Below are 24,515 nucleotides of genomic sequence, written 5' to 3'. Positions count from 1 at the left end.
GCGAAAATCGCTTCTCGTTTGCATAAAGTTGAAATTTCTGAACTTTTGTCGCGTGTCTCACGTCGCTTGACACGCCCACATTCTGTCGCCAGCGGTCACTGTCGCTCGTGTCGCCGGAAATCGCCAGCGCTCCATTGAAATGAATGGGATCATGTCGCTTTGTCGCTGCGTGTCTGCGTGCAGTTGAGTTCTGTTGACAACTATGTGTCGCTCTGTTGCTCTGATTGGTTGTAGGTCTATCCAATTGAGTGCAGAGGCATTTTCTTTCCTGGTTCTGTTAAAACACGCCCCATAATTATGGAATTACCTTTGTCTCAATAAAACTGAATGAAACTTTTTCAGAAACTATTAAAAATATGCCATCAGTATGCATCATTCTTTGTTAATGTTTTTTAAAGATTCGTTTTCGCAAAATCGTGGATTGTGAATGCATTGCCAAAGATTTGGCTTGGGTTTCTCAGTTTTTCATTTGCTGTTTTGACACAAACCTCTCGTGGGGGCGGGCTTAACAGTGATCTACTCTGATTGGATAAAGAGCTTTTGATGGACAGGTGGAATGATCTCGCGGTGCTTTGTATTAGGCTAGTTCGTAAATATGAGCTCTCAGGAGAGACATGGAGCGGCGGCGGCTTCATCCTCTTCTTCACCCGCTTGTTCTTCAAGGCAGCAATAAGTTTGTGTTATTGAAGTAACCAATAATATCGATAAAAGTTGTATCCATGTACAGTGTGCAACAGTTGGTTGTAGGTTATTGATATACATAGGCATAATTTGGACATGTCCCCACCACTTTTTGAAACATTGAAACATCTTGTTGCACAGATGAACCTAAATAATACAAACAAAACATCTCTGGTTAACTAGAAGAGCATCATTTCATTCGTTTGTTATATAAGAGACGATCTGGCGTTCGTTGCCGCTGTTATCAGTGGCGCGTGCATGTGCAGTCTCCACACAGACGAGCGCTTTAATCGCTTAACGCCGTTGCAGAGACCTTCTATTTGTTCCGGTGAAATCCTAAATGCATTAAAAACTGTCCCTGCTCTTGATATACAACCACTGATGATATTCAGTATGGATGCAAGAATTAAACATGAGGTTTATATTAGATATAATGAACTGTTGAATTGATTTCTGGACATATTAACATAAATCATCCCCCCCAACACAGACACACACGTCACACCCACTTTTTTAAACAAAGTTATGCCACTGTTGATATACATAAAACGTTTTTAAATAATTAATGTGTCACATAAAGCCAGAACTGTTGCACCCTCTAAATGGATACAACTTTTTTCGATTGGTTACTTCAGTAACACAAACTTATTGCTGACTTGAAGAACAAGCGGTGAAGACAATGATGAAGCCACCACCGCTCCATGTCTCTCCTGAGAGCTCATCTTTACGAACTAATACAAAGCACCGCAAGATCATTCCAATATGCGCAGGTCAGAGAGCACCTGTCCATCAAAATTTCTTTATCCAATCAGAGTAGATCACTGTTAAGCCCGCCCCCACGAGAGGTTTGTGTCAAACATCAAACGAAAAACAGAAATATAAGCGAAAACTTTGGCAATGCATTTACAATCCACGATTTGTGAAAATAATCTTTGAAAAAAATTAACAAAGAATGACGCATACTGAATATCCTGTTCCATTTGTGTGACTGAGTTCATTTTTTTCATTTTCAATGTTTTTCTTGTTTTGTAATGACATATTTTCGTTCGGTTTTTTTAAAGTTTCGTTCAGTTTTATTGAGACAAAGGTAATTCCATACATAATCACAGCCCAGTGGAGCAGTATCAGACTGCAAATCAGTAGAATTGGGCAGTGAGAAAAATAGTAAACATAATTTTAAACATACTTCATATTTAAGCTTCCTCAAAGTCATCACTCCTTGTCACAATCTGTTGAGTTGAGATGCAAACAGTTGGTCTTAGATGTTGTTTGTATTTGTCGACAAATCTAATTTTAAGCATTTAGATAAAACATTAAGATCGAGAGAAAAACGTGTGTACGAACATTTGACTGGTGGTGTGCATAGATGTGTTGTTTGCGGTCTGTTATTTTTTTGTGCTGCCCATCACTGTGGCGGGTGCACATGACTATTTATGGGCCTATAGAAATTGTGGGCAATTTCTATGGTGAGGGTGAAATAAAGTTTTGATTAGTCCGGATCTCATATTTCAGTGCCAGAGTCAGAGCTGATTTACTGTCACAAATGTGATTAGAGAGGTAGAGATGTCAGGGAGATTTTCCGGAGGGAAAGACAGAAAGGGAGGCATTGCAGATTTGTTGTGAGACAGGAAGTGAGTAAAGCTCAAGGTCAAAGATATCAACTCCTTCACTCCCTCCTTCTCTCTCTCTCTCTCTCTCTCTCTCTCTCTCTCTCTCTCTCTCTCTCTCTCTCTCTCTCTCTCTCTCTCTCTGTGTCCTAAAAGGACTCCACTCCACTTCTCATCTCATTCTTTTCCTAAATCTTTCATCCACAGCTGTCTCAATTTAATCTCAATCACTCTGGGTATCTCTTTCTTTCTTTCACTGCCTCTTCTATCTCTTGGTGTCACGCTCCCTCTTTCATAACTTGGATTCTATGCATGTTGTCACGATTGAAAAATAGTCTGTGCCAATGCAGAATATTATTATTCTCAATGCCAGTTTAAATATAGCAGAAATATTCAGTAGCCATGAATATGCTATTCAAATTAAATGGCAATATACGTAACAAATTAAATAAAATTAGTGCCATGTAGCCTTCATCTATTTCTAATTTAAGTACACAAGTTTTTCCAAGTAAACACATTTTCAGTTAATTATTCAGCTAAATGGTAAAAATATTAACGCAATAAGGAATTTTCTCTTTTCCAAATGATATTGTCCAAACTACTGTTTTCAATTCAAGTTTATTTTTATAGCACTTTTGACAACACACATTATTTTTAAAGAAGTTTTACAGAAAATACTTCAGTGTTGCTTGAGTTTAAGTTTGGGGTAAGATTTTTTGTTGTTGAAAAAATTACTTTTTTTCAGTAATGATGAATTAAATTGATCAAAAGTGACAGTCAAGACATTTATGATGTTACAAAGGATTTCTATTTCAAATAAGTGCTGTTCTTTTGAACTTTATATTCATCAAATAATCTTGGGGGGAAAAAAACACTCAAGCCACTTTAAGCCACTCAATTGTTTTCAACATTAATAATAATCATAAATGTTTCTTGGGCAGTAAATCAGCAATGTTTTCTGATGGATCATGTGACACTATAGACAGCAATAATGCTGCTGAAAATTCAGCTTTGCATCACAGGAATATTGTTTTAAACAATATTACGTTTTATAATGTATTCAAATAAATAAATAAAACTTTTGACAATATTACAGTTTTTACTATATTTTGGATTAAATAAATGCAGCCTTGGTGAGCACAAGAGACTTTTAAATCGTATCATACAGTATATTATCCCATAATACAGCAGGTCTGTTAGGCTGCACTTGGGTAGTGAATCAAGTCATTTGCGTATACATTTGGGCGGTTTGGGCAGAGGTTATGTGGGGACATGTTTAAACGAAGCTTTTTAGGAAGGCGTGGCTGAGTTTTATTTTAAGAAGATCTCTTTTTGGTTTGAGACTTTGTTTGAGCTTTGTAACTCTGCAGATCTTATATGCACGAACAGCTACATGACACACTAAAGAAAAATGAAAAAAAGAAATTTGCATCATATGACCCCTTTAATATCGTTTTTGGCTACTGGCTTATATCTCTTTTTTTTTATGACTTGCCAAACACATTTTATTCTCATTTGGTTTTGGTGTTTTAGTGTTGAGTTAAGACTATCAGAAGAATTGCTAAGATAGCTTCCAAGTGAACCAACTTGCATTAAAAGTCGTTCCCAGTGATGCCATCTGACAAGCGTGTGCGTGTGATTTTGAGTTCTTATTCTGTACCACAATCTCTTCTCTTATCCACTCATCTGATTCAGTTTGATCAAAGGAAATGAGCGGCTTTGATGCCCTTTGTATTTAATATTCTTTTTGAATATTTAATCTCTTCCGAACCCCTTACTGCAAAGGACAAATGAATAACAGGCTATATAGAATACATGTGAGTGATGTGTTTTTGTTTATAGCCTCAACCTGCCCTTATTTAGTTTTTGAGTGTGTGTTTCTGGTTTCTGAAACTGTCAGTCACATTCATCATACACCTGCCATCTACAGTTTTTCATTAGAGTTTTAGCTGACTCATTGACAGATTAACTCCCACATTCAAACTTGTCCATGTCAGGCTACTGGATGTACACTGTGTATCTCCCTTTTTTAACCTTTGTATGATGTATTGTATTTGTGTTTCTTTATAGATGGAGGACCAAGCAGAATTTGGACTATTCCTTTCTAATGATGTATGCCGTCAACAAGGGAGTCTATTATGTCCAGGTAATCAAATTACCAATTTTAAAGGTGAATTGTTTAATGTCTGCACTACTAGTGTCACTGAACAGAAGACTTTTCATAAAGGTTCCCAAAACACTCTCCCATCTGCTGTTGTTTGGCAAACGTATAGTCCCGCCCCAAAGACAAACAGAGCAATGTTTTGAAAGCTTAGCTTTAGTTCCTCAACCTACGCATGGCTTTCTTAAAGCTGTTTCTGCATCTAAAACATACAAAAAATTGTCAAATATATAAGTCAATATATAAGTTCAAATTGTACTTAATAATGTCCGAATTCTCTTCCATTTAAGGCGATTTGTATTAGTGTTGTGTTTTTATTTTATTTGGAAATAAACATATAAATAGAATCGTATATATATATATATATATATATATATATATATATATATATATATATATATATATATATATATATATATATATATATATATATATATATATATATCAATCATATTTTTTAAATTGTTTTAGTTTTATTTTTAAGCAGAATGTCATGCTTTGAAATAAAGCTAAACTAAAATATACATATTAGATGGAAAAACATAAGACACTTAAATGAAACATGATTCCAACAATATTGTGAAAAATGGGGTGGAAAGGAATAAGTTGTAGTCTCAAAAAATATTTAAAACTAAAATGAAAGTAAATTGAAGCTAAACTGAAATGACAAAAGCCCATAAAATGACTAAAACTAAAGAACTAAAATGAACATTAAACCTATAAAAATAAAAATAAACTATAAAAGTATATAATACTTGAACAATGATGCATGTGTTTTTACAGCACTTCACTTTCCTCAGTAAAAAAAAAAAAGTTTTACATTCACTGTAAAGTAAGCAGTAAAAATTATTTACGGAAGTTACATCACATCCCATCTTAATAACCCCCACTTGAGTGAAAGTAACCAAGTTTACTTTCACTTTCTGTGACGTGGCTTGAAAGATTGGATATGTTTGCTTTGCAACATTTTTGGTTATTATTTTAAAGCTGCATATTTTCAATGATTGTTTAAAGCTGCTGTCCTTAACTTTTTTGTGTTCAAGATTTAAAATTATATAATGAGAATGTACAACATTTATCCATTTTCCAAACCGTGTTGTTCTCTTACCCTGAATCATTATGTTACACTTATAAGAAGTATTTATATTGGGACTATTTTAGGCCAGACTGGTAGGTACCGCTGCGGAGGAGATCAGTCCCTGCGTGATCAGCCATAGACATAAACAGAGAGAAGTAGATCCGGCTGCAATGTTCTGCAAAATGTTACGAACTGCAGCTTTAACTTTATTATAATTATATTACAGATTGTAATACAGATCCTATTTATATATACTGCCTTATCAAAATATTGAGACCATTGTGTAAAATTTAAAATGCTTATGAAATATATCTTTGAATTAAAATTTTGCTCCTATAGTCAGCTTCCCAAGCGGTGCATATTTCAGTTAAGGGTTTCTAGTTAGTGTGCCAGATCCCCACTGGAAGCTCTTCAGTTCAGAATCGGATAGACATAAAGTACCCCAAAAGCTCTTTACTCAAGGGTTGCTGTGGTAACTTATCTGGATATATCCTAAAGACACCCTTTGGCTCTGTAACGGTTGTCATGGGAACGTGACTTTGTGGTTTTGGGATTTCTGTTTATATGAAGTGATAATGATTTTACAGCTAGGAATATGATCAGGGGAAAGAATTCGCTACAGTCAGAGCAGCTGTACATGGTCGCAGCAGATTTAAATCGACATGACACCTCTTATTTGTTTCTACCTGGAGGACAAACAAACATGAAAACCATAACATGATATAAGAGACCAAGCAGAAACCTCTGCCAACTGGTAAATTTGGCAGTGTGCAAGATATAAAATATAATCCCAGTGCTAGGCAACGAATGTCCGCTTTTCAGCAAATCAGTTACAGTAAACATTATGCAAATAATATAAATTATATTTATGTTCCAAGCCACACCTGGCACATTGCTCTGTTAGCGCGGTTCATTTGAACATATGTGAGCGCTGCCATCCGGACCCTGCTGCGCACCAAACAAGCGGACCGAGACCACTAAAAAGATGAGTCTCGGTCTGCTTCCAAACAAACTCTGGTCCGGTTCGATTGATATATGAATGCAACATGGAGCAAAGACGTGTAAACGAACCAAAAACAGGATGTAATGTCACAAGATGTGACGCTACAAGTCAGCTGATTTGATGACGTGGAAAGATCGGTGTATCCAAAATGAGTATAACGTTAACGTTAGAGGGCAAACGTGGAGCAACAAGGAGGTAAGTGCCTCATCAATATTTGGTCCGACGAGCATGTTTCGAAAATGCTAGACAAAATGCACAAAAAGCATACCTGGTTCCCTGAAATTTTGAATATTCCGATCTAATATGATTTCTGACCTGTAAGGTTGCCAGAATAATAATCATACACTGTTTGTTAATATGCCAGAGGAGAACTGGTACCCGACTGAGTCTGGTTTCTCCCAAGGTTTATTTTTCTCCATCATGCCCTGATGGAGTTTTGGTTCCTTGCCACTGTCGCCTTTGGCTTGGCTTGCTCAGTTGGGGACACTAAAATTATGATCAAAGTTATTCAACTAATTATACAAATAAAATGTATGAATTAGGTTTTAATTAATTCTATAAACTATAATACAGATCTGCCAACATTGTCGCTATATGATAAATTAAAATAAGCAGATAACATCACTGTTTTCTCCAGAATGACTGTACAGCCAAATCTCATTTTTTTGAACCAATCAGCATGTTCAGTGCCCAAGTCCCGCCCTCGAAAGTTCCTGAACTTTGAAAAAGTACTACCTCGCGAGCAGGGCCGTTTGGAGGGGGAAATATTTATACATTTAGACCCTGGTTCCTGCGGTCTAACCACACCGAGTACCACCCAAAGTTCCTGGTTCCTGGGTAAAGTTCCTGTGGTCGAAACGCGGCTTTAGTTATCTAATAACCAAATGAATCTTAGTTAATGCATTAAATAATGAGACCTTAATGTAATTTGTTACCTGTCGTTCTTTATAGCCTAATTCTTTTGCACTTTACTCTGTTTGAAAATGTTACTTTTACAGCTCTGGAAAAAATTAAGAGACAGCTTAACATTGATTTCTCAATGTTAAGTGGTCTCTTAATTTTTTCCAGAGCTTTATATATTTTTAGTGCATTGTATTATTGTATTTAAACATTTGGTTATTTTTGTTATTACAGAAATAGTTCTTAAAGCTGTTATCCTATATGACTACACTTTTTTTGCAATTTATTTCAATATCGTATACCGTGATAAAAGATCAACAATTAATCGCAAAATGAAAAATTGATATCGGCACATGCCTATTAAGGATATAAACAATATCACATATGAGGGTCATTTAATTTGTCATTAAAGTGAAGTGACGTAAAGGCCTCTGAATTTATCCTCTGCATTTAACCCATCCAAGTTAGTGCACACACATTAAGAGCAGTGAGTTTTGAACACACGCGCACACACAATTTTGTTACGTTACTTTTGCTTTACTTTTTTTTCCTGCTGGGCTTTATAACAAAATTTATATTTTGGGGCAAATGTAACTCTTACTTCAGCAATAAAAACAAAATCTAAAGTAATTTTTGCTAATGGGTTGAACTAAATCAAAGGTCAGCAGTAATTACATTTGGTAATTAAAGTGATTTTCAATGCATAATTTATTTTATTTTATTTAGCATATTTAATTAGTGGAGGTTTGCATAGTATTCTAATTTTGCATTTCACTGTTTTTATTAATTTTGAGGAACACTGAATCTTTTTGTGACTCTAAAGTGAGATTAGAAAAGATTATTTTACACACAACGCCTTTGCACTTATGATTTTTCTCAACAAGAGAGTTTACCAGTCAATAAATGTGAAAACAAAGTAACTTGCGTTGATTATTTGAAAAAGTAACTCAGATATTTTGTTGTACATTTTAAAATTAATGCATTAATTTACTAGTTACTTGAAAAAGTAACTCAAGTTACTTGTAATGCATTACCCCAAGACTGTTAACGACATCCTTATGTTGTGGCCTCGATCCTTTGTTGAGGGAATTATGTTTTTCTCAGTAGTTTAAATATGAAAACCACCTGCATGACTAGCAACCTGGAATTATCAGAAATGGATTGGCCTTTAATAATATTTATTTTTAATTAAGAAAAAGTGTGGAATTAAGATATTAATAAATAAACATATTGCCTATTATATAGTATTGTGCGCAGTGTTGCTTTTAGGCAGCAATGATTCAAATGAAATTTATCAAAAGATGTCGTTCCCTCAACATAAATCATGGCCATGAGAAAAAGATATGGTTCCCTCAACATATTATCACGACAGAAGGTTTTCGTTACCTCGAAAAAAATCATCTCATGAGTTAGTATGACATTCACACAAATTATTATCTCGTGGTGGCCGGGACAAAATGAAGTGAACCAAACATGTCCCCTTCTGGTCACTATTCTTAATGTCTCTCCAGTGCTGGACACTTCTTCAATATTATAGAGGCCCCTACCACCTGCCTGATCGTAACCCTTCTTTTTAGGGTTATATTCCTCTGGATTTTTGTATTTTCTCTGCCATTACTCTCCTCCCCCCTCATGAGTGGATACTGCACGCCCCTTATTGCTGATTGGCTACAAGTGTGTTTTGGTGCTCAGTCGATCCACTTTTCAACAGTGTTTTTCAATTTCTTTCTTGCCACAAAATCCACAATTTCCCAAAGACAAAAAAAGCATAATCATGTATTCCTGTTCATTTATGTCTTTCATTTATGTTTTTCTCATTGTCATGTGCTTCTGTCTGTCTGTGTGTTGGACTGTATTGACTGTCTGTGTGTTACACTGTATTGAATGTTTTCATTCATTTGTTTTGGGTGTCGTTTTCTCTGTGCTGTGCCAATAAATCTCTCCAGTGTCTCTATGTCTTTGTGCTCTCAAAACACGCTGTGCTCCCTTAGGAGTGGGGAAAGGTATTGCTTTCATGTTTTTTTTGGAACTCAAATTACTCAAGGGTATAGGACAACATGCTTTAACTTAGTGTTTGTGTGCTTATAATAGTGGCAAGAATGTCTGTGTGTGACGTGATTTCTTGGGGTTGATTTTTTAGTTAGAAGTGATATTTTTAGTAGGTGCAGCTTGTGTCAGTAGATGTATTTGGTTTATGAACCCTTCTGTATGATTCATGTCTGTTTCCTGTTGTTCTTGCAGTTAGAGGACGACATCGTTGCCAAGCCCAACTATTTTGCCACAATGAAAAACTTTGCCCTACAGCTCGCCACTGAGGACTGGATGATCCTTGAGTTCTCACAGCTGGGCTTCATTGGTGTGTCTTCTATAATTTTAATATCTGTATTTGTTCAATGGCTATTCAGAAATCGCTTTACTTGTGTAGTTGTCATTATTTATTCACCCTTATGAAGCTCCGAACCTGTATGGCATTCCTTTTTCTGTGGAACACTGAAAGAAAGATTTTAAAGAATGATCCCACTGCTCTTTGCCATACAACAGAGGCACAAAAAAAACATATGAACTGGTCTGACATATTTGGACATGGGTGGGGCCTCTGACATCACTCTTGGATGAGGGCTGAGTTGGATGTCCACCGCAGGCTGCAGCGAGGAGCTTCTCCTTTATTTCGATGATCCACATTTGACATTTTTCTAACTATAAGTAACTTTGCAACTAGATGTCAACTAACTCTCATTAGGGTGTTATTACTGTTAGGTTAGGGTTAGTAGAATAAGTTGACATGTTGTTGCAAAGTTATTTTAGTTTGTAGAATCTAGTTGAATGAAATGAGGGCGAGTAAATGATGACAGATTTTTTGTTGTTGAGTGTTTCTTTTTAAGACCTTGTCATTGTTTGTAAATCCATTTGTGTCAGTATAAAAAGTGATCAAAAGTGAAATTTAAAGATATTTTTAACATTGCAAAAGATTTCTATTTCAACTAAACGCTTTCCATACATCTAATAATTTTTAAAAATCAGTTAACTCAGAAATATTAAGCAGCACTACTGCTGTTTTCAACAACAATAAAAATGTTTTTTGAGCATCAAATCAGTATATTAGAATTTCTGAAGTATCATGTGACACTGAAGACTGGAGTAATGATGCTCAAAATTCATGTTTTCCATCACAGAAATAAATTACATTTCAAAATATATTAAAATGAGTGCTGTCAACTGTAATAGAATGCCTTATTTTACTATTTTTGATCAAATAAATGCAGCCTTTGTCTTAAAAAAACCCAAACTTTTTAATAATATTTTTTAAAATCAAAATTATATATATATTTTTTGTTCTCTCAGGTAAAATGTTCCAAGCCCCAGATCTAAATCTCATCGTGGAGTTTATCTTCATGTTTTATAAGGAGAAGCCCATCGATTGGCTGCTAGATCACATACTCTGGGTCAAAGTATGCAACCCAGAGAAAGATGCCGTAAGTTAATCCTCTCTGTCTGCGAGTGCGTGTTTCTGCGACCCTGAACTCTCCGCTGCTGTGATGCAACAGGCAGTGGCAGTTGCTTTTTTTTTTTACTCATCTGAGCAGAACAGGAACTTGTTTTTCTGATTTTACTTTCTCTCTACAAACACACATTGTCACTGTTTATAACTTTTACCCCATTTTTATTCCTTAATTCTTACAGTTTAATATTGGTGTCTTCCTCATTATTTCTGTCTTCAGAAACACTGTGAGAGACAGAAGTCGAGTCTGCGCATTCGTTTCAGGCCCTCTTTGTTTCAGCATGTAGGCCTGCACTCCTCCCTTGCTGGGAAAATCCAGAAACTCACGGTAACTCTTATTTCATGACTGTTATTTTTCTCTAGCCACTGTTTACTCCTAGTATAAACATCATCCTTGGATGACCTAACCAGCAAAGTTTAAAATCCTTGTTGGTGATTTGCCAGTAGACAAGCCTTCATCTGTTATCCAGGGCAAATTATTGTTTACATTACAAATGTAGTTTTAGTGTATCGTAGTCCAAAACCATATTTGAACACATGTATTTATCGCTGACAACTTACGATCAAAACATCTGAGATGGGTATTATTACTAGCTACATCTTCATGACCTTTCACAACTGTCAAATTGTACCTCTTGCAATGTAAAAAAACAGAGAAAAATGTTAAGTTGTACTAAGTGACAACTTGGGAATTTGAGTTGACTAAACTTGATATCTTAAGGCACCACAAAAACGTACTTTTTTAAGTTGTATCAACATTTTTTTGTTATTTTTTTTTACAGTGTGCTCTTAAAGCTTGATTCTCTTCTATACAAAGATACTTTGACTTCCTGTTATCTTATAACATCTCATCTTACCCCTGTATCCTGTTTTCTTGTCACAACGTTTCTTTTATTCCTAAATAGCTGACCTTTTTCCAAATCTCATTTGCTGCTTTTACTATTAAGGACTGTTATAAATCAGTTTGGCCACACTTCCTGTTGACTTAAGTCAAAACTTGTGTATTTAATCAGGATAAAGACTTCCTGAAACCTTTACTGCATAAGATTCATGTGAACCCACCGGCGGAGGTGTCCACCTCTCTTAAAGTGTATCAAGGCCACACACTTGAGAAGACCTACACGGGCGAGGATTTCTTCTGGGCCATCACTCCAATGGCTGGAGACTATGTCTTGTTCAGGTTTGATCGGCCTGTCAACATAGAAAGGTCAGTGTGTCTGCAACTGAGAGAGATACACACACATTTACAGGGCTGGGCGGTAATGATGGCCTGATGACCTTGGGCAGGTGTGAGAGAGATTCAGGCCAACCTTCGTACCAGTGCTGCATTTTTATATATTTTGCTTTAATATACACACACACAAGCACCCAAATTATTTCTTTCTGTAGTCCTCCCCTTCCCCTAAAAGTGATGTTCACAGAGCTCTAATCAGAAGACATCATTCACACGTCTCCATGTCTCACTGTCCTCACGGGGGAGTAGAGGTGGCTAATGAGAAGCTTCTAAAATAAGACTCTGTAACCAAAAACCTCTGGAGAGGAAGAAGATGGAGAGAGATGTAATAGAGACAACCTTGTTGAGCAGATACACAGAACTCTTATTAAATAAGATGATTTTTTTGTTGTTGTTGCAAATAATTATTCTTATAAACATGTATTCCTGGCCAAATCTAGGTCAGCACATAGAATTTTTGGTTGCCTTGCCAGAAGTGCCTGTATTTTTAGCATAGTATGCTAAATATGGTAATGCATTAACTAACAATGAGCAATACATTTGTCACAGTATTTATTAATCTGTGTTAATGTTAGTTAATTAAAATATAACTGTTCATTTGTTAGTTCATGTTAGCTCATTAAAAAATATTAACAGATAAAACTATTTCACCCAAAAAGGAAAAGGTCCTGCTGAACAAAAAGGAGGAAAATGTGAACAAATATATTCCTTTTTGTACAGCAGAACTAAGACATGTATACAGGTTTGGATCAACTTGAGGGTGAGAAAATGATGACAGTTTTCCATTTTGAGTGTACTATCCCTTTAATAGTGTATTGGCTTAACTAAAGCAGTTAATTTTAACAAAGGGAACCTAATTGTTAAAATTTGTAAAAACAATTTATAAAAAAAAAAACCATACCTACTGCTGTGATCATTTCTACATCATTTTTGCAATTTTAAAAAACACTTTATGGCCCCGATCAGAGAGAATGCGTTTTTTGCAGTGAGATGTGCCTTTTTTAAACAGTTTTATTTTGGCAGTGAGTGCTTTGTGTGCTGTTTATATCCCCCAGGTGACCCTGCATTTTAACCGCCTGTTGCACCTCCATTTTTGCAACTGAAGTTGCAAGAAAAAAAACACTGAGGCGGGTCTTCTGTTGTGGTGATGGTTACCTTAAAAAAACATCAACCAAAAAAGGCCTTGCTTTTTTTAAACCTGAAAAACACGTTAAGTCTGGTCGGGGCTAATGTCAGCCAACCAAATATTAAGTTGCTGACATGTATAAAAAAACTCAATTCTGTCACATACTGACTATGCCATACAAGATTTCTAAAAATCCTTTCTTTGTATTGATCTTAAGTAATATTCAAATTTTCTGAGATACTGAATTTGGGATTTTCCTTAGTTGTCAATTCTAATCATCAAAGTTAAAATAAATAAACATTTGAAATACATCAGTCTGTGTGTAATGAATGAATATAATATACAACTTTCACTTTTTTAATGGAATTAGTGAAATAAATTAACTTTTTGATGATATTCTAATTATATGACCAGCACATGTATATCGTTTATCGGCTTTCAAATATAAAGAATTATCGTTTATCAATATCGGCAAAAGTTTTTATTTCGGTGCATCCCTAAGTACTAAATACTACATTTTTTGACGGCCCAAAACTCTCTCGCACTGGTCCTGGGACATCAAGCATGAGGCAGAGAGATGAGGAGCATTTCAGTTATACTGTAGATGCGGACAGATAGTAATGCTTTTCTTTGTCTAACAGAGCCTTGACCTGTTCAATGTGTTCTTCTGAGTAGAAACATTACTAACAAGACGAAGTGTTAATGTACTCGTGTGTGACTGGATTAAATTAGCAGCTCAAGTAGGGGCCTGTTTAGAGACCCCTTATCTGTGTGCGTTCAGTGCGAGATAGACTCTGCCTTTGCCTGTCCATGTCCTGCAAGTGTTTGTACATGCGTGTTGACGAATTTTCAAGAGTTTGTGCCTGTACATGCATATTCATTAACAATCAGCCTTTGATTGGCAGGTTCCTTTTTCGCAGTGGAAACCAAGAGCACCCAGGAGACAGAATAGAGAACACTACTGTCGAGATCCTGCCCTTTTCGGTAAAAATAAATAAATATATATTTATATGGTTTCCTCTAAATGTCCAAACAAGCCCCAGGGTGACAGGTTTGTCAGAGTCTTAACAAGAGCAGGTTGACAGGAATATCTGGTGTAGGTCTCCTGTGTACGCTGCCACCTGGGCTAATTTTAGTCAATCGCAGGTTGAGCTCCTGTGGTAATGAGGCGGTGCACTGCCATCCTGCTGTGATAAAGAGCTTAAAATGCCTTCAAATGGGCTTTGATGTTTGTTCTTGGAGACTTTTCTTGAATAAATGAGGCCGGTAATACATCCGAGTTTGTATAAATGGGTTTGTGCGCTTTGATTTACTTATTATTTTTTCATTGTATACAAATATTTCTCTCAGTTATTGTTATCATGGCGCTGGGCCCTTGAACACTGGCTCTTTAAGTGATTCTAAATGAGGATGTTATCTCTTGCAGGATGCGGAGTTGAAGACCAAAGAGAAATACAAACGAACAGAGGATCGTTTCTATAAACTTGGTGAGATATTGCATGCACACACAAAGCAGCGGGTTTGCATTTGAAGCAAATAATTGTGCTTTGCTTGCAAATAGGGGAGACCATTGACTCTTTAAAGGGGACTCATTATGCCCTTTCACACAGTCTTGGTTTTGTTTTCGGGTCTACTGGTATAGGCTTCCATGCTTAAATGCTCAAAAAACACACTATATCCTCTCTTCCCTGTGTGTCAGTAATGCTCTGTTTAGTTCATGTATCTATGAAGCCCCTCCATCTGAAAAGCGCAATGTGCCCATAATTAATTAACCGCTTTAAGTGCATTTTGGAAATGTCACGGCCCTTACCATAACCACGTGTTTCAAAGAGCTATTAACACGACTTATCCAGGCCTTGTACCCTTTGTTTTGCGTATGTACTGGATGGAAATTATTTAAATTAGGAATATTGTGTGTGTACGTTGCTGGAAGAAAACTCAAGACTATAATCAGTCGTCTGATTGGTTTAAAATACAGTGATTGTTGTAAAATACAGTCTAGCTACTGTTGGTAAATTGTGGGACGCGTTTAATAATAAAAAGGGAGATTAAACGCACAAAAATGTGCGCAAGAGATTGTTCCTAAGTCGGCGCGCGTTCTGAAACAGCCCACAACGAGACGAGCTAATTACACTTTCGGTTTCACACTCGCGTCTAAACGATCAAATGTACACAAACATCTATGTCAAAATGACCGGCATGGGGAGTCTCTTAAACACAACACAGTTTGTGTCTAAAATAGACGTAGTTATTATGGATATAGTCGGGAGAAAATGTAGTGCATCTGCCTATTAAAGAGGCAGCAGTGTAAATAAACATGATGACGAATTACTGCGAATTAAACAACCAAATGCAAAGAGAAAATCACTCAAAGCTCTTGCATGAATAACTTCAGCTTTAATAAGCATTATTTTGGCTATTTATGATAAACTATGCATTGTTATTTTACATTTGATTACTAGAATTCTTCCTGAAATGAAAGCACTGCTTGCGTAGGCTGTGTTTTGTTAATTGTGTGTGTGTGTGTGTGTGTGTGTGTGTGTGTGTGTGTGTGTGTGTGTGTGTGTGTGTGTGTGTGTGTGTGTGTGTGTGTGTGTGTGTGTGTGTGTGTGTGTGTGTGTGTGTGTGTGTGTGTGTGTGTGTGTGTGTGTGTGAAACTAGGGATGGGTAACCTTAAAGATACCCATCCCTAGTTTCATATTATTATGTTTGAAGCCTGAAATGTGGCAAAAGGTTGCAAAGTTCAAGGGGGCCCAAAACTTTTGCAAGGCACTGTGTATATATATATATATATACACACACACACATATATATATATAATCTCACATTTTTCAACAGTACTGTGGGTCTCAGTTGTACTTTAGCTTTCAAAACACAAAGCTTAAAAAAATGTGTACAGTGTACAGACTTACAACCTTCAGGAGACCGTTGAAGAAACGCCTATTCTATTAACTAAACCACAAACAATTTATTTTTTCTTTCACTGCATGTTTTTTTCTTTGCTGCTCTCTAGCGGACATGGCATTGCTGTATGCCAAAGTGACCTCTTGTTCAAATCCTCTGATTATCTTTATTTGTAACTTGCCTAGGATGAAAAAGTGTCTACTAAATTTAAAATGTTACAATCGATCATGGTCTCCCCTTTTAAAGTTACACTTTTTTTCTCGTTTGTCTCTCTCTCTCTTTAGCTCAGTTTGAGAAAGGAGTGGCGGAGGGGACGGTTGATCCCGCCTTTAACCCTGTGGTTGCTGTACGTCTGACGGTCCAGAAAGACTCCGCCGTGTGGGCCATTATTAGCGAGGTCTGCTTGCTGTCTTTGCTTTAGACCAGTCTAGGGTTGGCCAATGTCATAGTCTATGCTAGTAGAGCTATTGCTGTATTATTACTGTTGCAGGTTGCATTATATTCATTATTTTTAGTTTTGCTTTAATTCATATAATATGAAATTTTTTTGCACTAATCCAGACTTGACATTTATTTGTTATGAATAATCTTATCTTTTGCATTGTCTCTATCACTTTCAGGAAATTAAACAAAAGAAATACCTTTTAAATGAAAGAAACACCTAATGCATATATTTAATGAATACATATTTATCAAATGCATAAAAATAAATAGCTTTATTTTGCATTTAATTCAGTTACCATTGAATTGTCAATATTTTATTATTTCTTGATATATAAACTATTTGTTCATTGAATCTCCTGCATAAATAATAATATTGTGATATACCACTCCTTTGGTATGAAATTGCTCATAATATGTTTTAATATTTTGCTTATACTGCCCAACCCTAGGGCAAATACTTGCTCTCTTCCTCTTAATACTTTCACTGTGAATAATTTGAATCGTATCATTGTTAATGAACATCTTATAAACCTGAAGGTGTATTTAACCTCCCTAATTTAATTCATTATAAAAAATTTACTGAAAAGGGCTGACAGATTTGTATTGCCGGGTCAGTTTTGACCCAGTGGAACATGAGGAGCTTATAACATTTAATTGTGTGTGTGTATATATATATATATATATATATATATATATATATATATATATATATATATATAAATGCTCTTGCTTTGTGCTCTGATGTGCAGTAATGTTGAAACATGAAGAGGCCATTCCTAAACTGTTTCCACAAATTTGGGAGCATTAAAATTGTCCAAAATGTCTGGGTATGCTGAAGCATTACATTCAGTGGAAATAAGTGCAAGCCCAATCCCTGAAAAACATCCCACACCATAACCCCCCCATTGACCAAACTTTACACTTTGCATAATGCAGTCAGGCAATTATCATTCTTCTGGTAACCCAGACTCGTCCATAGGATTGCCAGACAGAAAAGTGATTCATTACTCCAGAGAACACATCTCCACTGCTCTAGAGTTCAGTCCAGTCGTGTTTTACACCACTCCATCTGATGCTTTGCATTGCACTTGGTGAAGTAAGACTTGGATGCAGCTGCTTGGCCATGAAACCCATTCCATGAAGCTCTCTAAGCACTGTTCTTGAGCTAACCTGAAGGCCACATGAAGTTCGGAGGTCTGTAACTATTGACTCTGGAAAGTTGGGGGCTTCTGCTCTCTGTGCACTTCAGCATGCGCTGATTTTACGTGGCCTACCACTTTGTGGCGGAGTTGCTGTTGTTCCAAATTGCTTCCACTTTGTTATAATACTACTAACAGTTGACAGTGGAATATTTAGTAGTGAGGAAATTTCATGAGTGGACTTTGCACAGTTGGCAACTCATCACGGTACCACGCTTGAATTCACTGAGCTCCTGAGAGCGACCCATTCTTTCACAAATGTTTGTAGAAACGTCTGCATGCCTGGGTGCTTGATTTTATGCACCTCTGCCCATGAAAGTGATTGAAACCCCTGAATTCAATTATTTAGAGGGGTGTATCAATACTTTTGGCGATATAGTGTATATTATGTAAACAGACTTCTTATGTTAAGTAATTGATCAAGATTGTTATGAACATCATGACATTTGATACACACGATAAAGAAATCTTTTGTGTCCAAAATCAGACCATGCATCATGTTTTTGGATTTGCATAGATGATGTTCTTCATAGATCTGCTTTCTGTCTCTTGTCAGATCCATATCAAGAGGATACCTGGATAGCTGAATGTCTCCAGTGGTTGAGGCCTTCTGGTCATCTAGACAGGGGCGTGCTGATCGCATCTACAGCGCTTCAAGAGTGACAGTGACATTATCAGAGCGCATGGAGGAACCCTCGTGTTATGTTCTTTACCTCTTAAACTTTACCTTTTCCTTACTTTATCATTTCGTCTTCCTCTGGTAGCTTTTGTCACTCTCTCTTCTCATCTACTTGGCTTTCCCTTCTGTCATCAGGCTTTTTTTCTTCCTTTTACTCTTCCCTGAATTCTGTTGCGTGAATGTGACTACTACTGTACAGAAAAAAGACACTTTTTGACAGAATGTTTCCAGACACTAAATGTGTGTCATAAAGAATTTCAATCTTTGCTGTCATGAAGGTTTGAAGTTAAAGATGCAATGCTGGAGAATAAGTTGATGTCCTCTACTGATGAAGAATGTCCTCAGTGCTCTGCCGTCACAAACTGTAACTGACCTCAAACCCTGGGTCAGGTGGCCACGGCTGGATTTCAGCTGAGGGATGATCGAGTAGAAGGTGTTTTTTTTCTTCAGGTTTTTGTTTAAGGTTGTTGATGTTGGCACTCGGTTAAGAACATTTTGGAAAAAGTTTATTATTTTATTGACTACTTTGCCAAAATCTAAAGACATATTTCTTAAAATGAACAGCATATCTTAGGCCTCTACCTGGTCAAAGAGTGGATATTTTTCTCTGTGTCAGTTTGTTGTCAACCAATCAATCACAGATTTTCAATCAGAAGGTTTTTAATTGCTGTTGTTATTATTATTATTATGACGATCTATGAAGGTGAATTAATTTATTTGAAATAAATCTTTAATTTGTACAAGTAAATGCTTTTATTTTATATTCATCGGAAATGTATTATGTGGTTTGAAGTCGAGTGAAGATGGTTGATGTTTGTATCTTCGTGTAGTTCAGAGGGGTGCAGGGCCGCCCACCTCTGTGCCTTAACATCCAGCGTCCCTTGGGGGCCTGGTAAAGAACTGCCTTGCGCCCTGCCAACACGCTTAAATCATGCAACAGGACAATTTGTTATATGCATGATTTGAGTTGGATGTTTAATTTTAGAGCATGACATGTCCATATTTATGTTCCGGGATATTTCATGTTTTTCATTTGTTCATTGAGCATTTTCCATCTCAAAAAATCTACTTTCATCATGTCAGTCAGAAAATATTCTTCTTTCAATGCTGTATGACGAGTATCTGAATGTTTAGTGACATAAAGTTCAGATGGAATCTGCTGATTTTTTTTTTTTCTTCTGCATGGTAAAATGTGATTAATGAAATTTGAGCATATTGAAAACAATACGGAGCCCCTTAAGGAACATGGTGATTGGGGAAAATTAGATTGTATCTCAAAGCACTGAAAAAACTGGCTGTTTCAGTTTCAACTGTTTCAATGCTGTGGCGTTCTATCACAAATGTTGTAGGTTTCCCAGAGTAACTTGTTTCTAGAATGTCAGTGATAGAGAATGTGAGGTGGGAGAAATTATATTTCAATGCTTTTGCGAGCAAACAAAGTTTCTCGGGGAGGGCGATAGGAATTTTATGTTGGGAAGAAATGGGAAATGGGAGGGGAATATATATATATATATATATATATATATATATATATATATATATATATATATATATATATATATATATATATATATATATATATATATATATATATATATATATATCAGTGTTTATTTTTCGAGCAATTTAAGTTTAAGAAGTTGATACGTTTGCGAGCGAACGCAAAGTTTATCGGTAACTCAACACATTTGCGACTGCGAGAGAACGCAAAAAAATGATTGAAATATTATGAGGTGAGAGGAAAACTACAATTCAGTGCTTTTGCGAGCAAATGCAAAGTTTCTCAGGAGAACGCAATAGCCTACTGTGCGAGTGCGATGTTGCAAAAGTTTTGCAAGCCAATGTAAAGTTTCTCGGGGAACGCAATACTGAAATGTAATTTCAAGCGAACAAACGCAATAAGCATTGGAACATATTTTACCTCCCATCTCCCATTTCCTTGTGTAAAGGAAATGGGAGTGTAAAACGTACAAGGCTTGTGTAGAACGTGTGTGACAGTGTTCAACGCTTTTAGTCAAGGTGGCACAGATTCTGTGTGGAAAATATTTATAGGCAAAATATTACCAGAACCATAGATGTATAATGTACTAAGTTGAATGGAACGGTTACACTGCAGTCGTATTCAGTGTGCTGCTTTTGTCACTGCACATTTAATACATTGTAAAGCTGCGGTTCTTGTTGATTTTGCCTGTAAGTCCTGCAAAGTAGAAACGGTGAAGTAACTGCTGTACAGATTTCCAAAGTGCTCTCATCTCATGTGATTGTATATATATACCTTTAATAATATGGAAGTTTTAGTTCAGCCTGACATAATGTGTCCTTGTATAATCTTGATGCTTCAAGTCTCATCCTTTACATAGCCTATGCCCTCATTTTTGTGACTACTTGGAGCTGCTTGTGAATCGCAGTAGCTACTTGAGAAATGTGTGTTTTGTAATAGAAAGCCGATGTACTGTCATAGCATTTGTTTACAGTTTGTTTAAATCCTTGGTCTGATGTAGAGCACTGTATCATCCTCCTCCTACATGCTCATGTGAAGTGACTTCTGGGGATTGGACAATGGAGTGATTTTTAGTGTTTTACCATATTGCCGCCTTTTTATTGCTGCAGATTTACGCTCCGATTTAGCACTGAAAGATGGATTTGTATCTGTTGCCCTCTATTAAACTCTCATAAAGCGTTTCCCATTTGGGATCTGCTATGTCCATCTTGAAATCCACCCTTCTGTCTTACATTGAGATGAATCAGACATGAAACATGCTCCTCTTGTGTGGTGCACTGTAAATTTTCATGTGCCTTCATCTGTCTTTCAAACTCTGACACTGATTTGAATAAACTCTTCGAAATTAACCAGTCTTGACATATTCATCATTTTCTGCATCTATACCCAGCAAGCATTAGCTGTCATTTCACCGTCTCTGTTCACTACAGACCAGATACAGTCCGGCTATAAGTAGCCCACTTCTAGCCAAAATAACCTTGAATTTGGTTACATGCCATTTCTGCCTAAATAACCTACTATGATATTCAATCATGTCCATGTCATGTCGTCTGTGTTTGGTTTAATTTCTTTGACATGTTCATGTTATAATCTAGATTACTAGTCTATTCTTGGGCTATGATTAGTCGTTATTAAATATTCACTGACAGCCCAAATTTTGCCTTGGTTTAGTCTAGACGTCAGGGCTGTATCTGGACGGCTGTATCTTTTTCTTCTTCTTTTTTTTTTTGCGTAAAATTGCTTGCTGGTTAGGCCTTTTGTCCCCCCATTGCATCTTACACTTTTTTACCATGCAACTCTTGAGTTACATTTTCTTTTCTTTTTTTCTTTCTTTTATTTGTGATGTGACATTAACCATTTTAGGACCTAAACAATATTTTATTAGGCTACAACTGTATAATAAATGCCCTGTACGGTGGCCTCACAAAATCACACTTAAAATATTCATTGCATTAGATAACAAAATATAAAGCTTCATCTGCAAACAAATGTGCTAGCCTACAACTAACTTTTGTCAGTGGAGCATTTTTATAGCTAGTAAAAGAGTCAGTGCAAAAATGCCTTTTTGCACTGACTCTTTTACTAGCTATAAAAATGCTCCACTAACATTTGACAAAAATAAATTGTCCAAACTTTTGTCTTACCAGCCTAAATATTCTTATGAAAAATGTGCTTGTGCCGCATTTCTTTGAAATAACTGACACTTGGTTTGACAATTAATGTAAAGCAATGAAATGCGCGCGCGCACACACGTAGTGTTTCCCTGTTTTATGGGGACTTTCCATAGGCGTAATGGTTTTTATACTGTACAAACCGTATTTTCTTTCCCCCTACACTGCCCCTAAACCTACCCATCACAGGAAACATTCTGCATTTTTACATTATCAAAAAAACCTTCTGTATGATAGCTTATAAGATGTTTTCCTCATGTGAACCTAAAAATATCCCCACAAGGACAAGAATTTCGGATATTGCCATCTTTGTGGGGACATTTTGTCCCCATAACATAGGGATTACACACACACACACACACACACACACACACACACACACACACACACACACACACACACAGGCCTATGCGCATTTCATTGCTTTAGATTAATTGTTCATTTCTTTAGATTTATATATATATAACAATTTTTTTTTTTTTTTCAAGTGTGGCTTAGGTTTACAAATATTTTTAGGACAAAAATCATTATTTTAGCGCCATCTTCTGGTCGATGTAATTTTTTGCACTGCTACAGGACGGTCAAATAGAATAAATAATTAAATTCTAAGCATAGCTTTTGACAGTATACAATAGCATAATTCAACACCGTTTTCAATAAAATGCTTGGAGCTGTGCTGAGGTTTGTAAACGCGAATAAAGGGAACATTTGCCAACTACAATTCCCACAACGCACTTCGGTTCTACTTCCGCATATACGTCATATTTAACATGGCCGCTTGCATGATAATCTCATATTTGACATGTCTGTAGCTTGTTTTTTTCTTTTGGTAACATTTCTTAATCCATATTTCGCTTAAACTCACTCGGATGAAAGCTCTACAGAATGCCCAAATATTACGAGGATAAAGAAGAAGATGGCCGTGCCTGCTCGGGAGTAAGAGAAGATTTCAAAGCCTGTCTCCTTCAACATGACTGTGTAGTGAAGGTAACATCAGCGTCATGTACTATGCATATCACAACAACGTTTGTCTATGTCATGATTTTATTTATGTTGCTCATCATATGGAATATTCCTCTTATGATGGGGACACGTATATTGGATGATATATAAAACTCACAATTTAAAACACTAGTTTCACAATTACATAAACATATTATCCAAATAAAAAACAACATTGGTTTGGGTGAATGTTGTTTTTGCACATTTTCATTTTGATTCCTTGATAACCTTCTGGTGCCTGGTGAACTACACCATCAAGCTCAAAAGTTACTGCATAATAGGCTATAAATAATCTACATAATCATTCATCAACAAGTCCTACAAAATACCTAAAGCTCACTGACAGAACGTAAACAGATAGTGTTTTACCCCCAGCTTTGTCAAAGTCTGTGCTGGTCTTTGTTGTGTCCATAGGAGGGCAAGAAGCCCAGTGAGTGTCTGAAGGAAGGACATTGCAAAGGCTTGCAGGTGGCTTTCTTTGAGTGCAAAAGATCCATGGTCAGTACATCTGCTGTTCAAATTTTTTTCACAATTGTGAGTTGATTCTTATTTATAAGCTCTTAATTCGATGTTGAATAATAAATATAAAAAATACATAGTATGTATGTGGAACCTTGGAACACCATGACGCAAAAATGTGGTAATCTTTTAGTGCCATGTTATTAGCATCTGTTCTGTGGTACCAGTGTTATTTTAGTACAATTGAGATACTATTATAGTTAGTTTAATTCTTAATAATTTATAGTTAAACTTGTTTTATATCAATTAATATTTTGGCATTACTTTAGTATTTTACAGTCCTTTTCCACATACATACCATGTACTTTACAAGTAGGTACTAGTAGGTACCAAAATGTGACTTTAACCCATGTAGTTACCTTATATTACCCAGTACTTTCTTAAGTACACATACTGTGAAATAAAGTGCAATCAATTACAAGTAACTGGTGCCACTGCTATATCTTTAAGTTTCTGTGGTTTGTTTTTTTTTAAATTGCTGTTTTAATCCAACTAAACTATGGCCAAATGCACACGCTAACATGGTAAAATGCCTCTCTCTTATTTTTACATTAAAATTCCTTTTTCTTTATTCCAGCTGGACACCCGATCCCGATTCAGAGGCAGAAAGGGAGACTGAATAACAACCATGTGCAAAGACATATACGAAAAAGCTCTCAAACTTGTAAATATTCTGCTTTTAAGCTATTTTTTCTTGTGTAAAATAGTTGTCCTTGACTCATGATGCTTATGAGTGCACCAATGTCAGAATTCATCAAATAAAATGCCTTTCCAGTTCTGAATGCTCTCTCATCCAATCACTGCAGC

General features: G+C 36.2%; 2 protein-coding genes across 2 annotated transcripts in view; both read left to right on the top strand.

The window, feature by feature from the left end:
• Positions 1-20,020, top strand: part of mgat4a (alpha-1,3-mannosyl-glycoprotein 4-beta-N-acetylglucosaminyltransferase A) — an 83,111-nt gene extending 63,091 nt beyond the window's left edge. The window contains exons 8-16 of the mRNA XM_067443490.1: positions 4,359-4,434; positions 9,672-9,786; positions 10,773-10,903; positions 11,150-11,257; positions 11,943-12,136; positions 14,195-14,273; positions 14,716-14,776; positions 16,478-16,590; positions 18,393-20,020. Coding sequence (XP_067299591.1) covers positions 4,359-4,434; positions 9,672-9,786; positions 10,773-10,903; positions 11,150-11,257; positions 11,943-12,136; positions 14,195-14,273; positions 14,716-14,776; positions 16,478-16,590; positions 18,393-18,419 — 904 coding nt within the window. The 3' untranslated portion in view covers positions 18,420-20,020. The remainder of the gene's footprint in view (positions 1-4,358; positions 4,435-9,671; positions 9,787-10,772; positions 10,904-11,149; positions 11,258-11,942; positions 12,137-14,194; positions 14,274-14,715; positions 14,777-16,477; positions 16,591-18,392) is intronic.
• A 2,908-nt stretch (positions 20,021-22,928) lies between these two features.
• On the top strand, positions 22,929-24,490 carry coa5 (cytochrome C oxidase assembly factor 5). Its single transcript, XM_067443466.1, has 3 exons — positions 22,929-23,174; positions 23,604-23,687; positions 24,286-24,490. The coding sequence occupies exons 1-3, from the start codon at positions 23,073-23,075 to the stop codon at positions 24,325-24,327; spliced, it is 228 nt and encodes a 75-aa protein (XP_067299567.1). The 5' UTR covers positions 22,929-23,072; the 3' UTR covers positions 24,328-24,490.
• The last annotated feature ends 25 nt before the right edge of the window (positions 24,491-24,515 follow it).

The sequence above is a fragment of the Pseudorasbora parva genome, chromosome 5 (assembly GCF_024679245.1).
Source record: "Pseudorasbora parva isolate DD20220531a chromosome 5, ASM2467924v1, whole genome shotgun sequence".
In the NCBI taxonomy this organism is placed as follows: domain Eukaryota; kingdom Metazoa; phylum Chordata; class Actinopteri; order Cypriniformes; family Gobionidae; genus Pseudorasbora; species Pseudorasbora parva.
Note: the sequence above shows the minus strand (reverse complement) of the source record. Positions and strands in the feature narration are given on the sequence as shown.